Raw genomic sequence first — 16,408 nt, forward strand, 5'->3', positions numbered from 1 at the left:
GATGATTATTACAAAACATACATTAACCACTTCAGTATTGGTATTACCAATACTATTGTACTTTTACTCAAGTACATTTTTAATTCCAGACTTTCACGTGTAGCCTACTTAGTTACTTTACACCACTGCCACTGGCGACCAGTTGTGAGCTTGCAGATCGTCTATTTTAGGCGCGCGACACCGTCGTACTAAGGTGGATAAAACCAGGTCCATAAAGAGAGAGATAGTTACGACACGCTATGATCTCGACGCAAAGCGGGCCGCGACGGGCTGTAGTTCCAAACATCGGAACTTTCTCATTGAGGTAGAACAAGCATTTCCGCATTTCATTCTTCCGGTGGGCGTCAACGCTTGTGTCGTCACTCTCATATTAAATCACGCTGCAGAAAACATGGGCATGTCTCCGCCCACTGCCTGTCCACTGGGAGCTACAATTAAAGACACTGGAGGAGAAGAAAGAGGGAAGTGGCCGTTCCGTTCAGCAACAACACGTTGTTGGTGAACTGCTTACATTCATAGGAGAAAATAACTGATATTTATCTTGTTAGGTGAGTGGAATTACTTTTTTTTTTAATCTAAATGTATTTTGCATTGTAATTGCGGCAATTGCGCGATGTTTCTTTCGACCCCAAATCGTTTTCTTTTAAGTCGTATTCGTGTTTTAAATTGTGGAAAAAGAACGTGAAAGGACTAAATGCTGTTTCACATTGGTGGTGTTGGGAGTTTAGTAACTATAAATAATAACATAAGAACATGCGACCCATTTTAGTCTGGAGTCTGGACACGTTCCTCCCACTGACTGAAAGCGAGCCGTTCCAAGCCATGCTCCATCTGTTGTTCTCGTGGTGGTTCTTCTGTTCTGTTCGTCGTTGGAGAACAATTGCGTTTTCTATTCCATGATGTTCTATTCAAGGCATACTATTTCATAAACTTGATCTCACACCAAGAAGTCCTTGGAGAAACTAACTTGTTGGGTTCAACTGACAACCTCCATTTTTCAAAAGAATGTGGGAGGGAATTGGCATGTTGTCAGGAGGTCTGTTTTGTGTTTCATTGGAATTGAATTGGTTATGGAAATTTACATTAACCGAGACTGTTCAGTTGGCACAGGGTTTTTACTGTCTGTCACTAAACACAGACAGACAGTCAGACACATCATCAAAGGCTGAATATCTTGTTTTTTCTTCTTATTCCTCTTTAACATGTAGCCTACAGAAGAATAACTGCTGCTTTACTCATTCATTTACAGCAGTGACAGCCCCGGTTGTAAATAATGTAGTTGAGTGAAAATGTAGGTCAAGAATGTCAACTACAGTAGCCTGTATGACAGAGGCGTGTTTCTCCACGTTTTCTCTCCCTGCTTATTGCTTATACATCTGATCTAGTGAATTTATTTAGGCCATTATAAATACATCTGATCTAGTGAATTTATTTAGGCCATTACAAATGATTTTAACAAGTCCGCTGTCTCAGTTCAGTTACCATATTAACGAATCACATCACACACATGTAGACAGACAGACAGCAGACAGACACTATGTATGTATGCATGTGTGTTTGTATGATGCCTGTATGCTGTGCCATCCATCATACATACATACTGTGTCTGTGTATTAGTGAATGAAAAAAGCTGAATAAGGCTAAATTGAAAATAATTCCTTTTCATTGCATCTTCTTGAAAGACAAAATGAAAATAATTAACCACCATCATCTAGTAGTCTGTCTGTTGCTTTGATCTATGATGTGATTCAGAAGTTATTTCAGTAATAACTCATGGAGGTAGAGTAGTTGAATTATGTAATGGTCCTTGACATTTTGAAAAAGTCACTATTTTGTTCACCATAAATATTGTAATAACATTTTTAAATCACATCTCCAGCACTACCTCAAAAACAGTGGCAACTGGCAACAGTACTTTGCTACTTTTTAAGGAGGAAATCATAACACATTATGTGCCCTTAGTCAGTTAATTAAAACCGCCAACAACTTGTTAGTGATTAATGCATAAGGAGGAAATATCACAAAGCCTTTTTGTGTTGTTTATATCCGGCAACTATACCACAATTCCAATATGCAATGCAATACAAATAGTATGCATAATTTATGCTATACCGCTTGTATCCAGTGCTGATCCACACAACACCTGCATGGCCTCTTTACGGTTGAACAGCCCTGTGCGTCTGTTGCGCGACAAATACACCTGCCACCAAGCTATGTCAACTGTGATCAGGTGCAAATTAGAACGTTTACATTCTGCCCTTTACAAAAGAGAGTTGAGGTGAAGGGTCATGGGTCATGTTCAGCTGGAATCACATAACATTAACAAGTTAACCACGTTCAACCTGTGTCTCTATTTTTGGCACGTCATTATACTGTAGTAGGTGAACATAGCCGATCTGCAAGCACACAACGTGTTGTGATGCGTTGTAAGCTTGTGGATCAGCCATTTTCGATACGTTTGAATTGAAATGGGGCTTGCTTAAGAAGTAATGCACATTGTAATTCCCCTACATGACTGCCAATATGATCCACACACATGTTGCAGGAACTCAAATGCTTTTGGTTTTGATTGACAAGTTAGTTCACTTATCCTTATACTGTATACTTGGGTCTGTTTGATGGGGAAAAAGAAGAAGTTGCAAATTATGTATGTATTTACAGCTATAATTTTTCCCCCTATCAACCATGAGCTCCACACATGTTTTTCTACTCACTTTAGACTATCCTGTCTGAGTGAGGCACCCGTTCTTAGTTGGCTTTAGCACGGATATTCCCTCAGTGCAATTTGTTACTTCGCTTGCTCGTAAGGAGTGGTGTGGGAAAGAATAATTCTGCCCCATCCCTCCTGGGGCTTTACTTCCATGGTTTTATCTGTCTTCCTCAGTTGTTTTGATGGGTGCCTGGGACACACCCAGAAAAAAATGGTGCTTCTCTCCTCTAGCAAGAAACCCACCTCAATCCCAAGAGTATAATGGCGGGCCAGACTATTGTGATTCCTCCCTGCTATGTCATGCCAAACCACATTCCACAGTGACTGATGCATCATCTGATATGGACTTAATAGAAATGCTTTGAAATGAAAAGCCTCCTAACATTTTAAAGGAGTTTTGGTGGTGGATTCTACTAACTAAGGCTAACTGTACTGACTGTAATACAGTTTGTGGTGGCTTTCTCTGTCGGTGGTGATGTCTACTACAATGTTCATTGCTTTCTGCGAATTTCCAGGGCTTTTAAAGGAAGTGCTGTGTGATGGTGTTGGAGAGGCGATCACATGTATCTTTGCTCTGGCTACACGTATGTGTAGAGAGTATTGCTATGCTATATATGTTTTTCTGAGTTCAAATCAGGATACTTGGCAAATTGACAGGGATTGCAGTGTCAAACCTTAAGACACTTAGTTGCTAGCTGCGCTGGCCAAATTCTACACACACGCACAGACACACACACACGCACGCGCACAACAAACTGAAATGTATAAAGGGCTTATATCTGGACAGCAGTCTTTAATTTCCTCACTAATTCTGCGTAATTATATGCATGCATGCATGTGCATAAATGTACTGCAAAGACACCTAAAGTTTAGGTACAGTATGTCATGTCTTAGAAAATTGACAGGGATAGTTTTGCAATGGGAGCTGGCATGCCTTGTTCTGCTGAGGTATTTGCTGGCATGCGTGTTTGGGCATGCAAGCTCTTGGAAAAGTTTTCAGCTGTCTCTGAAATAATTTAATTTGTTTGAAACCGAGGACTCTTATGCAAACTATCACAAGACTTGGTGTCAGAGTGCTGTCTCTGCAAAGGTTGAATAACCGGCTTTTAGTGGCCTTCAGTTCAAATGAGGGTGGTGATTGATGACATTATTTTCAACCAAAACATATAGTGTAGCACAGTGGTTCTCAAAGTTTGTAATTTCAAGGACCCCCATAACTCTGATAGTGTACGGGTCTATTTGGTTTCATTTGTACACTCAGTTACAGATCTGTAAGGGTCCATTTGGAACCCCCTCAAGTAACCCTGAGGACCCTTGGACCCCACTTTTAGAATCAGTGGTGTAGAAAATGTCTTTGGTATGTCCTCATTGTCGATTCATCTTCACCATCATCAATATCATGAGATATTGTGGTTAGACCCTCCGTTTATAACAAAGAGAGACAGTTTCAGTTGTCACGCTGGCAAAGTCACACGAACACACCCACCCCTCTCACACACACACAGAAACACAAACATGTTTGTGACTGAGTCACTCGCTTGTCTACTCATTAGTAGCAGTCGATTGATTCACCTCCCGCTGGCATGAAGCGATTACTGTGTCTACTCACTCATGCACACAGCTTGAACTCCACTGTCATAACGCTGATCAAATAAGTCATGTCATCCTCCTTTTGAAATCCTCTGTTGATTTGTGACATATCGTTGCTGTCGTTCCTTTTTAGATTATTATTGTTTTTTATAAAATAGTGAAAATAGACGATCTACAAGCTCACAACGCGTTGCGATGCGAGTGCGACACGTTCTGAGCTTGTAGATGTATTTTCACTACTTTCGTGCAACACTCTTGTATGATGAAGTAGGACATTAATTTGAATAGAAGTCTACCTAATCTCAGTTTTTTTGTCTTCTTTATTTGTTCTTTTTAAGGCTCTTTTCATCAGAATTCATGTCGACGATGGTGGGAGATCGCAAGAGGAGGTGATGAGGCAATCGGCTGAAACCCACTTCCCCATTTGGCCACAGAGTTTCAGAAGAACCACGACTAACTGATAGTGGCATCAGGCAACGGCAGCTCTTTCTACTGTGGAAGCACACAGTAAGATGACTCTTCCCCTTTTCTTCCTTTATTAATCCTCTAAATGTCTAGGTCAAGAGGATTGTGTCGGTTGTTATGCAGTCGTAAGTGATCAAGTTATTTGTAATCACTGGAAATTACCTTGAAGAAACTGACTCACTGATCAGCTGACAAAGTGGGAGAAAGAAATGTCTAAACTAAAGCATTAATGATAGTTGATCATAATCACATGGTGGCCATTTTTTTTCTCACGTCATACAGGTTGGGTGGCGGTGGTGGTGGTGGTGGTGAGGGGGGGGTCGTGTGATGTGAGTTCAAATGGCTGCAGTGTGAATATGGTCAGTTCCGGCAAAGGTATTCTTGATTAATCTAATAATTGAGAAGCGTGGGTTTTTAATAAAAAAAATATATACATCACACTTCATAACACAATGGTGTCGTGCAAAAATGGTGAAAATAGAGCTTGTAGATCTATTTTCACAATGTTTGCGTATAATTATATGTCCAAAATAGGCATCCATTATTAATCGATTAAACAATCGCCCCTATGTTGAACCATAAACCTGCTGTCTTATCATTATTACTTCCATATTACAGCTACCAACACCTGATTGGAACTAAAAAGGTTTACTTTGATGAAGACCTTGGCAAACACAGCCTTAAAACTAAGATTAGCCACAGTATACATTTGAGACACATGCAGTTGCTCATTCAATGTACCACTTTACAGTTAAAGTGTGCAACTGAAGAATCACAGGGAATATTGCAGGGAAGATGGAAGATAAATTCCTGCCAAGTAGGTTAAGCTCAGGATTGTATGACATGTGTAGCCATGTAGATATTATGGCCGGGGGAACATTCCATGACAGCTGTACTGTAGCTGGGACACCAAAAAGACATGAATGTTACGTCCGACAGGCAATTGCTGTGAAATAATTTGCATGCTCATTATTAATCTTTATACAGGGTAAAAAATACTTATAATTCAGTGAGGAACCAAATACCCTGCGCTGCATTTGGCTTGGCAAGGCGCTCCTAACGAACACAAGGTGGCCATATTTGAGGATGGGAAGCCAGGGGAGGGCGTTCTCTGTCGCTGCATGAGTGACTCCTACAGGTTGATTAGGGTCCCAGAAGGGAGAAGAATTGTCGCTCTTTTCAATCTACTGAATCAGGGCAGCACGTTCTCCCGAATGTCCTTTCAGACTATGGGATCTGAACTCCTGCAGGCACTCGAGCTGCGCCGCGGGGGGAAATGTGCCTCATATTTAAAAAAAGTAAACATGTTTATTTGATTGATTGAATGGCCCAAACTACACAGTTTATCGAGAGGACCCCGTCAGCCCATCTGACGACCTTGTCAGCAGTCTGATACAGTAGTTAAATTATTGAATTAGATTATTAGATGAATTATTATGAGATTGAAATGAAAATCGCTATACATCTCTGGAAAAACAGTGTTCAAAGCAGTTGAATAAATAAATGAATTCCGTTTTTATTAGAGCCTAGTAGTTACACAAACGTGTTGTTCCTGAATGTTGTTACAGAATGGCAGACTGGCTCTGGGATAAGATTACATTCACAGTCGTCGTTCACGATAACCGTACTGACCGAGACCGCCTCAAATCAGTAATTATCCTTAATTCCCATTCAGTAACCCTGTAGGTTAATTCTGTGAACTAGATCCCAGTCCTTCTGGTCACTGACTGCATAGATATAATCAGTGGAGATTTTTTCAGCCCCATATGTTCAGCCCTCCCATTCTGATCAAACATGTGAACGGAATCACAGTGTTTTCGTTCACTGACTGCATACAGAGATACTGTATCAGGCAAAGCTGCCTGTCAGTCTGGCAGGGAAGAGCCCGCCCTCTTCGCGGTATTTAGTCCAATGAGGAAAGAGGAATGATGGAACCGTCTCTCTTCAGCTAATCAAAAATGTGCATTTGCAACTGAACTGACTGAACAGATCTATGTAGGTAGTGACCTTGTTCATTTTGTTCACTCAAAAGAACTAGTATGTTCATGCAAATCGTTTGCGACTGACACAACACTAGGTCAGATAACGTGCTCCTCCACCCATGTTATGTTCCCCCAGTGGCAAAAAGAAGCCGATGGCGGCTTACATGTACAGAATATTGGAGGAGGTGTGTGTGTGTGTGTGTGTGTGTGTGTGTGTGTGTGTGTGTGTGTGTGTGTGTGTGTGTGTGTGTGTGTGTGTGTGTGTGTGTGTGTGTGTGTGTGTGTGTGTGTGTGTGCAGAGACACACACACACACACACACACAAAAAATACACTGCCCAGCTCACACATTAGGACATTAGTTTATGAGAAGTTGTCTTCAGAAAGTAAAATTTTCTTGGCTAATGCACATAAACCTTGATGCAACGTCCTTTCATAACGTTGCCAGTTGGTACAATACATTATTTCTGAATGTTCATGAAAAGTAATAGTCTGTAGCAAAATGGCTTCCTGCTCATCTGGATGAGGTAGGTTTTACTGCTGTCTGCATTCAAATAAATCACAAACTATTATTTTTGTGGAATATTAGATGAAAAGATAGGAAAATGGCTAAACATAGTGCTTATGAAACCGCATGACAGTGAGCAGCTACAGGGGAAGTACACAGTGGAGTTTCTCAACCATGTAAGATAAACCATTTAAAATACACCCTGAGAGAGGGTGTGTGTTCCACCAGCTGGTCAAATGCTGTTTTGTTTTACCACAGTTAGTTTCAGCCGTGCATTATAGTTGGCTGAAAGGCATTCTGATGAGTGCAGATATAGTGCTCCGAACGCATCCATCTTGTTGATCCACCTTACCTGTTCCTAGCAATGGTGACCACCACCTTTAGTGATGAGGTCGTTTCTAAGTTTTTTTCTGCTTTCTAATCATGGCTTGATCAAACTGTTGTATATCATGATAATACACTTGAGGTCTCTGTTGGCACTGGTTTGCTGATCATGCAAACGTCTGCAGCACACCAGGGCCAATATCTCATGGTATATACTGTGGCACAAGACAACTTTACCATGCCCCTCTTTTTGTTGCCAGACCCAGGGGGTCAGGCCTACAGGAGGCTTTGTCGGTCCCCTTTTCATCCATATAAGGACGAAAAGGGGGAAAAAAGCCTACATGAGGCTTTGTCGGTCCCCTTTTCATCCATATATGGACGAAAACGTTTTTTTTACTTGTCCCTCTTTTTGATTGGCCAAGCTTAGCGTGACGTAGTGCTCTGATCTTCAGATTTCAACCACTAGGGGTCTGGCAGTGCTCCGAGGAGCACTTTTTCTAGTTGGATTATGCCAGTGGTCTAGAGGCTATTCACTATGAATGTTGCTAGAACTTGTTATCTATGTTAATTAACTACCAGAGCATTACACTGCTGGCTGAGCATGTCTTTGGGCTCCTTAAATGACTGATTCCGTTCAAAGGTGCAAGCATTGACATAAACTGAGCTTTTCCACAGCACTGTGAAATGGTAATTGTTAACCGCTAATAACATTAACTATTGCATTTTTTTCACACTGTTTGATGCAGGAGCGGTGTAAATGGGGCACCGAAAATATTGTATCTACAAGCTCACAACGTGTCGCAGTGAGCTCTGGGTCACACGAGTAGACATCACTGGTTAAATTCTGAACACCACTGCAGCGGGTCCTTATCCCAGTCAATCAATAATCAATCCTGTTCCTCTTATCAGTATGTTATAGTACTGTACTGTCTCTTTATGCAGCCCCTCATTTCAGCTGTATTAGCTCCTGCCTCTTTACCCCCCCCCCCTCCATAAAAGCCCACTTTTTTTCTGATTGGTCAAATTTCTTTTTTCGATAGATGAGAACTGTCTAGACGAGGCAATGATTGTGGGCAGAGCTGATGGCCATAAAAAAATCCTTTACACATTGACATCAGCGCATTTTGAAAGTAGAAAAAACTCTTGGGAAACCTGGCACAAACCTAGATTTTGAGCTTTTTGTATTACTTCATCATTCTTTTAACTCATTTGAAACGTTGGTTTGAGATGCCATTGTAACATTATATATATTTATTTACATACACACACACATCATACAACAGAAAATAAGGAAATGTGTAATACACACCCCTTTTAAGAACAAACAAAACAGTTGGCATGGTCTGCTGTCTTTCAGTTACAGTTGGGTACATCTCAACCAACATGCCATTTCATTTGTTATATGCAAATTGCTACTGCTAAAGGAAACCATATACACAACTCCATAATGGAACTCTTTTGGCCTAAGAATGGTTGTGGAAATGACCTCAAATCTGCAATACATATGTATGTGTGTGGTCTGCTTTTTCAGACCACTTCATGCAATAGGAAAATAGGGAATCACACATGAGCACATGTATACACACGTACACACACGGTATACTCCTCTCAGGGGAAGAGGTAAAACCATGGTGACACACTCTCATAGGAACATACAGACACCAAGAACAAGCGTTGGAGGTAGTTTCTAACACACATGCCAACTCCCACAACATTGTCTAATACAGTAGTCTCGCAGACGAGGTGTGGTGTTGGTGTGCTCTCTATTATTGGAGTAAAGCGAGACAAAGACAATCAGCTGCACTTAACAGAAAGACAGACAGTTTTTCCATGTCACATGATGAGATAACAATGAATGATGTCATTCTGGGCACATCTCTTCCATGCTCTGACACACATTTGACTCACTGGCATGTGTAACTGCAAGAACAGGACTCAGGAGTTATCATTTTCTTTTATCCTCACATCTGTAGTTAACCACATTCAACCTAGCACCCCTATAGAGCATCGCAGTTCCCGCCCACTTCCTGGTTTTTCGTGGTGCCGGAAGGAACAACTCAATGCATTTTTCCCATTGACATTTCCAAAAATATTTATATCTATTAATTTAAGCCTCGAATCAAGCCATCGTGACATGACATGAATCATGACCATAAAACGTTTTTTTTCTGTGATTTTTTTTATTTTATATTTAATTATATGATATACTATATTTAATAAATACCCTTTTGTTTTGCCGTTTTCAAAAAAAAATAATCACAGAATCAAACGTTTTATGGTCATGATTCATGTCATGTCATGATGGCTTGATTCGAGGCTTAAATTAATAGATAAAAATATTTTTGGAAATGTCAATGGGAAAAATGCATTGAGTTGTTCCTTCCGGCACCACGAAAAACCAGGAAGTGGGCGGGAACTGCGATGCTCTATTTTGGGCATGCCATTATTGACAAACAACGAGAATTCTCAAAAGAATCCCCCAAATGTTCAAAAATAGCTGATGTACAAGCTGAAACGCATTGTGAGCTTGTAGATCGGCTACTTTGGCTATTTATTTTACAACAAAGTATAAATCTTAAGTGAAACTGGTTATTATTATTTTAATCGTCTCCTAAACTTACTTCAGCATTTCTTTAAATATGTTTTACTGTTGCCAGGTAAACAAATCTACGCTTGGCACTGCAGATTGATTGACAGACACACAGTTCAATTCTATCCTTGCTGAGGCATCTTTTTTATATATCATGTCTACCTATTGTATGGATCATTCATTCCATTGGAGACTGAGAGAGGTGCAGGCAGACAGTTAATGATTAGGAAATAGGAATGTTCAATGTCTATTTAAGCAAACATGCCCTTACGCCACCAAAGCACTTGTTGACTGAATACTGTACGGGCAGACAGATAATGTTAAATCAACTTTTTAACCAGGCAACTAACGCCATTATTAAAATAATCTCCTTTGTTAATCATCAATGGCTGTTTCCTCAGAAGCTGAACATGATGTAGTTTGTTGCTACTCCAACGTTTGCCTATAATCTTCTTTAGTTTGTTATCCTTGTATGGAGGGGGAAAGCAGTTGTGATACACAGTTCCTGAAACAACTCCTCCACCCACTCATTGGGTTGGCATCAACAATGGAGTATGCTACAGTATGTTGTTGCCGGTAAAAATGAAACTGAAACTGAAATGTAATTTAATGTCCTGCCTGTGACCGCATAATGGAATGGCAAACTCTTGGGAAAAACTGCAGTAATCAGGCTAAATTGTATACTGATTGAATTCAGTGGCGTAGTCAATTACATAGTACTTTTACTAACACACCCAGTGTGATAATGGAGGTGAATTACAACTGATAAGGATTTTCTAAACAGGATTTACCCCCTCTCTAAACAGGATCCCCCCCCCCCCCCCCCCCGACACACACACACACACACATTCTATTTTCACTTGGAAAACAACCTCAAAGAATGGCTCTAGGCAGTTTTGAAATATGCATAAAAGATTAAGCAGTCTGTCTAAAAATAAAAATAAGTATTTTCCCCTGATTACTGCCTCATACAAGCCCCTACAACAGACTTTGGCTGGTATGTTCTATTCCTCTTGGGAGAAGGGAGAATAATCTCCAATCCATTTATATTGGTTTCCCTGTGTGAGAAACCTAACAGCAGTCTCTCCACATGGATAGAGTGCGGTCAGCAACGATCAACCTGCCCATCGAACACTGTCCATTAGCTGAATTCCTGGCTATTTCATTATCTGAGTGGTTGTGTGTGCAGTACTCCCATGGGCCCAAATCAGACCCTCCACCCTTCTACTGTTCCACAGACCCACAACCCAGATTGTCCCTAGCTGCTTTCCCTCAACAGGGCCAGGTGGGGCTTTAGGTCTGGGCCAGCTCTGTGCTTTTTTATCAACTTACACAAAAGGCTATTGGCTTATTAAAACGTGTATTCCAGATAAATCCCTGCTACTGGAAAAAAATACTATAGAATTGTTGCTTTGGGTGCACAGTTAAGAGTGATGTGAACCGTGAGTGAGCCCAAGGCTAGCCCCCTTTTGGCTCTGTAGTGGAAACTGGGCTATTCTTCGAGCCGGTGTCAGATTTCCCTGTTGCTGCCATGCCTGCTGCTAACACCCAAGGCCTTCTATTGATTTATACAGCCACAATTCCAGAACAACCCCAAGGCTTCAAGATCATTATGATAATAGGTGTGTTGGCATGGGACAAAACTGAAACTACACTAGTGGAGCTTTCGGTTTCTGTGGAAACACTGAACACCGTTTTGGAAAGTATTGAACTCCAAAAATAGACCAACGCAATGTGTTGTTGCTGTTGACTTTGATTGGTAGAGTGGAAGGCGCCGTTGCCCTGTTGTTCTGCGTGTCCTGAATTGAGAAGACAGGTAATGCATTGAAGTTTGTCAATTAGATCAGCTGGCCTGAAAATCTGACAATGTGGTTAAGGCTCATTTAGAATTTGTTGTACGTCACTCCCCAATAACGGTTGCAACAGAGATATGTGACTTGTGCATCACGTCTGTCAATTGAAAATCAGTTTTCTGCAAGTGACACTGTTGAAGTATAAATTAGGCTTTAACATGTCATTTGTTTTGTCTGGATGCTTCAGCATGTGCATCTGTTGCATGTGGTAGGTTCATTTAAGGTGGTATGCTGTTTTGTAAACGGTCTTTGTTGAGAGACAACTCACGTGGTTGTCACAGGGGTCGAGCCGAGTAGACATACTTGTAATGTGATCCTCCCCTTTGGTTAGGGATTTTGGTTAGTCTGCAATGCCACATTGTTTTGATTTGATGTAGCTGACGACTTAATATATTGATATTTTGTCATTTGGTATTGTTTCAGTGAACTACTGATGTAGCTTACTCTTGCTTACTTACTAAGTATGCTGCTGTTAAATATATTGGCCTCTGTTTTGGCCCTGCTTGTATAAATGCTATTGTCATGTTTCTAACGTGTAAGACGACCCCTTGCTTACATGTTGCTTGCACTGCCAAATAATGCATTGTTGTCCTTTTTGTCTGAGGCATATATCAAAATTCAACATCCATCTAAATGAGTCTATTTCTTAATATTTCTTTGCTGTACATATTATTTATTGCTAGTAGCCATTATGGAAATTTGAAAGAGTCACTTAACTAATTAGATTTGCCTGGGCCCTGGAGGAGAGCCAAGAAGTACTGCTGTTTATTTACAGTGCCTGTTTTGTATGGACGGGATGAGCCTTTGCTTGTAGGAAAGAAGGGAGGGTCTCCTCCTGGGAGCTCGCCTACTAGCAGGAAGCACACATAAACATTGCCCATGAGCAGTGACTGCTGTAGGCTAGCTAAAGCATTGGTTTAGCCTCATATGCTTTCCATGTTGCCTCTCTCACGCTTGTGAATGACTCTAGGATTACCCCTGTGGTTATGCAGGGTTTTAAGTTTGGCCCAGTGACATGGTCCACATAATAGACGTAGCTTCAGTTATTCCCTCTCAAATTGTATGGAAAGACAAATTATGTTCTATCAAGTCCATTTTAAATTTTGTAAGTCTTTCCATTCTCTTATAGATATGTGAATGCTAATTACCTTCTATTGCAAAAAAGAAATGTATCCTTATAAAAAGCATATCCAGCAAGATCAGTTCCAAAATACCTTTCTTTTGTGGGATTAGTTTTTTGTTTATTTTTGGGGAGGGGGATCATTGCCAGGCCAGCACAAAGCGGAAATGTGAGTTTATCTTTCTCATTACATTTTCAGCCTTTTTACCTTATCTTGATACCGATAGAGAGACCAAAACATTATTAACACATTGCCTGCCAGAATTATTTCAGATTTTTTGCTGTATCCTTGAGAGAGCGACATCCCTCTTTCTCCTTTTATATTTTACCTTTCGATTTACCTTTCTTCTCCAGTTGCTTTGAGCTCTGAATTGATGATATTTGTGGGGGGGGGGGGTTACTCCAAATTGTGCTTGTTATATTTCATAATTTTCTTTTTACATTTTCAGAACTCTGACAAGATGTCATCACCGGGGGCCGAGGAGCCTCCGTCTCCCAGCAGCAGTCAGGGAGACAGCCGACTGAAAAGCAAGAAGCCACCCAGCCTGGTCATAGATATCCCTCCTCCTGAGGACCAGCGGGACACAGCTGGCCATGGCCCTGCTAAACAGGTATCCTGACCTGGCCTTGATTTATGTCACAGGGCCTTCTAGGCCCGCTTCCTCTGAGTCAGTATATCATCGATCATTGAAACCCTCGGCTTCTCTGTTGGGCATTGGTCTGTGCTTTGATTGGTGGTGTGAATTTTTTTTAAAATTCTGAATATTGGAGATTTATCAAGTCATTTGCATTGAATTAGTTTGATCCAAATGGCTTCATTGTCTCCTATATACATGTTGTTTTTCCAGAGTGTGAGCCTCTGCTATATTTTATTCAATCACTGAGTCCTTTTTGGAGAGCTTACACCCTGCTTATTAAAACAGAATAATGATCTCCAAAACAAAATGATGTGGGGGGTGTATGTGACATGTCTTGTCATAGCAGGTGTTAAAATGGCTAATTAAGCACAGCTTGACTACTCTATGTTTAAACTAATACTAAGAGTCATCCTGGTTCATGAAAATCATTAAGTGTGTTTGTCATTAGTAAAAAATAAATAACCATTTGGTATCTGCTACAGACAACCTTGCCTTTCCTGTCTAAACAGATTAATTTAGGTGCTAGGACTCAGGTGCTATGATCTTTTTCACTGTGTGAAAAAAAAAGAGAGAAATCTTGTGGTTGAATGAAAATGTGGAAGTTGGCTAGTATTTGAACACAGACCAAATAGGAAGTCCCTTCTGTCTAAACACTTTTTTTAAAAGCAAAAAATAAGGAACTGAAATGTAGCTTAAAGCAACGCCTTAAAAATAAATAAAAACTGCATGGAAACTACTCATTACATGAATTCAAAGTAGTGTGTACCTTTTCTTGAAACCGAATCTCTGTAACTTAAACCACTTACTCTATTAACATAGCTATAATATCTTTTTATGTGATGGAGCCCTAGTTACTCTGAACAGTTGAAGACTATGAAGCGACTAAGCTCTGTGTCCTGTCTCTATAAATGCAGGGTAGAATTTGGGGCAGCTGCCTAGCGTCTATGGGCACAGGGCCATACGTTTCCCTATTATGGACCCCATGTTTCCAGACTACAAACCTTGAGTCGCAAAGTTACGTTTTAGTAAATATATTTTAACACTCAACTGTTACTGCACGTTTTTTCATAAAAAGTCATCTATCAAATAAATAGTATGTATAGTCCCAGTTATGTAGCACTGTCTGAGTAGAAGACAAAAGAAGAAGCAGAGAATGTCCCCAAACTTACTGTTCCTTCACAATGTATGCATGCATGACTCTGCATGCTAAACTCAGCACACAGACAAATGTTCATTTAATTTAACCCTGTGAGTGGTTCATTCTTAGGATATTAATATGCAGTTACCAGGGAACAGGTTATACAGGTTATTTTGCACATATACAATTGTTTACTGTATTATGAGTAATCTAGTAAGTACAGTATTCAAATAGAATAGCCTATGCAAAATGTTACTGTAGGTAATATATCTGTAGTATATCTGTTCTTCCACTGAAGTTATCTATAAGCAGGAACTACAGCAGTTGATGACATTATCTGTTATGGCATCTTGTCACCTCATTTCTATTTCTATAATATGGAGTTCAGTGTACTAACTAACTAAGCAACGGTTGTGGTGTCACCTCAAGGCAGTGTCTTTTCTTTTCCATTATTTCAATCAAATCTGTTATTCTTTGTGGGTAGAGAGGTGCAAACATTAATATTAATTTTGGCACACTATATTTCTATACAGCCCCTGTTTGCCTCTTTGCATTATCTTGCATTTCCTCTGGCTCTGCCTGCTGTTTTGAATGCATATTTTGGCAGCGAGAGATTCTAGCTAGAGAACACACTGATCATACCACACCAAAGCAGGAACCAGAGCTGGGGTGGTTTTCAGTAATGCCACTAGACCAGACAGTCCTTTTTTTCTGCCAGAATGTGTCACCAGTCACCACAACTAATATATTGGTATGTTAATGAGAGAAAAAATAACTTGTGACACCCGTGAAAAAACCTTTTCAGTGAATATTATACTTGGTATAATGCACTACTGCTCCAAAAGAACCATAACATATCTTTCACAGGACTTGGTTGATAAAGTCAAAAAGTTAAACTATCAATCTTTGAATATATAGTATATGGTCTTCTAGACTACGGTCTAGGCCCAATAGTGAAGTTTATTTTAAGAGCAAGGACATGTCTTTAAATGGAATGCCATTTTGGCAGTACCTGCTAGTTGTGGTTAACTCTTACGCTCTTTTTGTCTTTTTTGGGTGGTTGCGCAAGCCACATTTCCTCCCCATCACACATGAAGCTTTCACAGAACTATTAGTACAAAAGCCATCACAATAAATGAAAGGGAGTGTGTACGTACGTGCCTGAACTTATTTGTATCACATGACCCATACTAAGATTGTAGGTCCTTACAGTTTATGTACAATATCAAGAAGTGGCGAATAGATAAATGGAAGCAGGTGCTTTACAGCAGCTTACATGACTGCTCAACTCTGTATGTGTACACACACACACACACACACACACACACACACACACACACACACACACACACACACACACACACACACACACACACACACACACACACACACACACACACACACACAGTCTAGACTTTAGAGGGTTAAAGTGGTTAAATAATCAATGCAATCCTATACCAATACACTATACTGCCCCCTTGTGGGCCCAGT

At 40.4% G+C, this 16,408-nt stretch overlaps 1 protein-coding gene across 1 annotated transcript in view; it reads left to right on the forward strand.

Moving 5' to 3' along the window:
* Positions 1 to 418: 418 nt before the first annotated feature.
* Positions 419 to 16,408, forward strand: part of LOC308099144 (inactive rhomboid protein 2-like) — a 40,445-nt gene continuing 24,455 nt past the window's right edge. The window contains exons 1-3 of the mRNA XM_080447761.1: positions 419 to 548; positions 4,639 to 4,807; positions 13,591 to 13,752. Coding sequence (XP_080303887.1) covers positions 13,603 to 13,752 — 150 coding nt within the window. The 5' untranslated portion in view covers positions 419 to 548; positions 4,639 to 4,807; positions 13,591 to 13,602. The remainder of the gene's footprint in view (positions 549 to 4,638; positions 4,808 to 13,590; positions 13,753 to 16,408) is intronic.

The sequence above is a fragment of the Gymnoscopelus braueri genome (assembly GCF_963280865.1).
Source record: "Gymnoscopelus braueri genome assembly, chromosome: 2".
Taxonomy (NCBI): Eukaryota; Metazoa; Chordata; class Actinopteri; order Myctophiformes; family Myctophidae; genus Gymnoscopelus; species Gymnoscopelus braueri.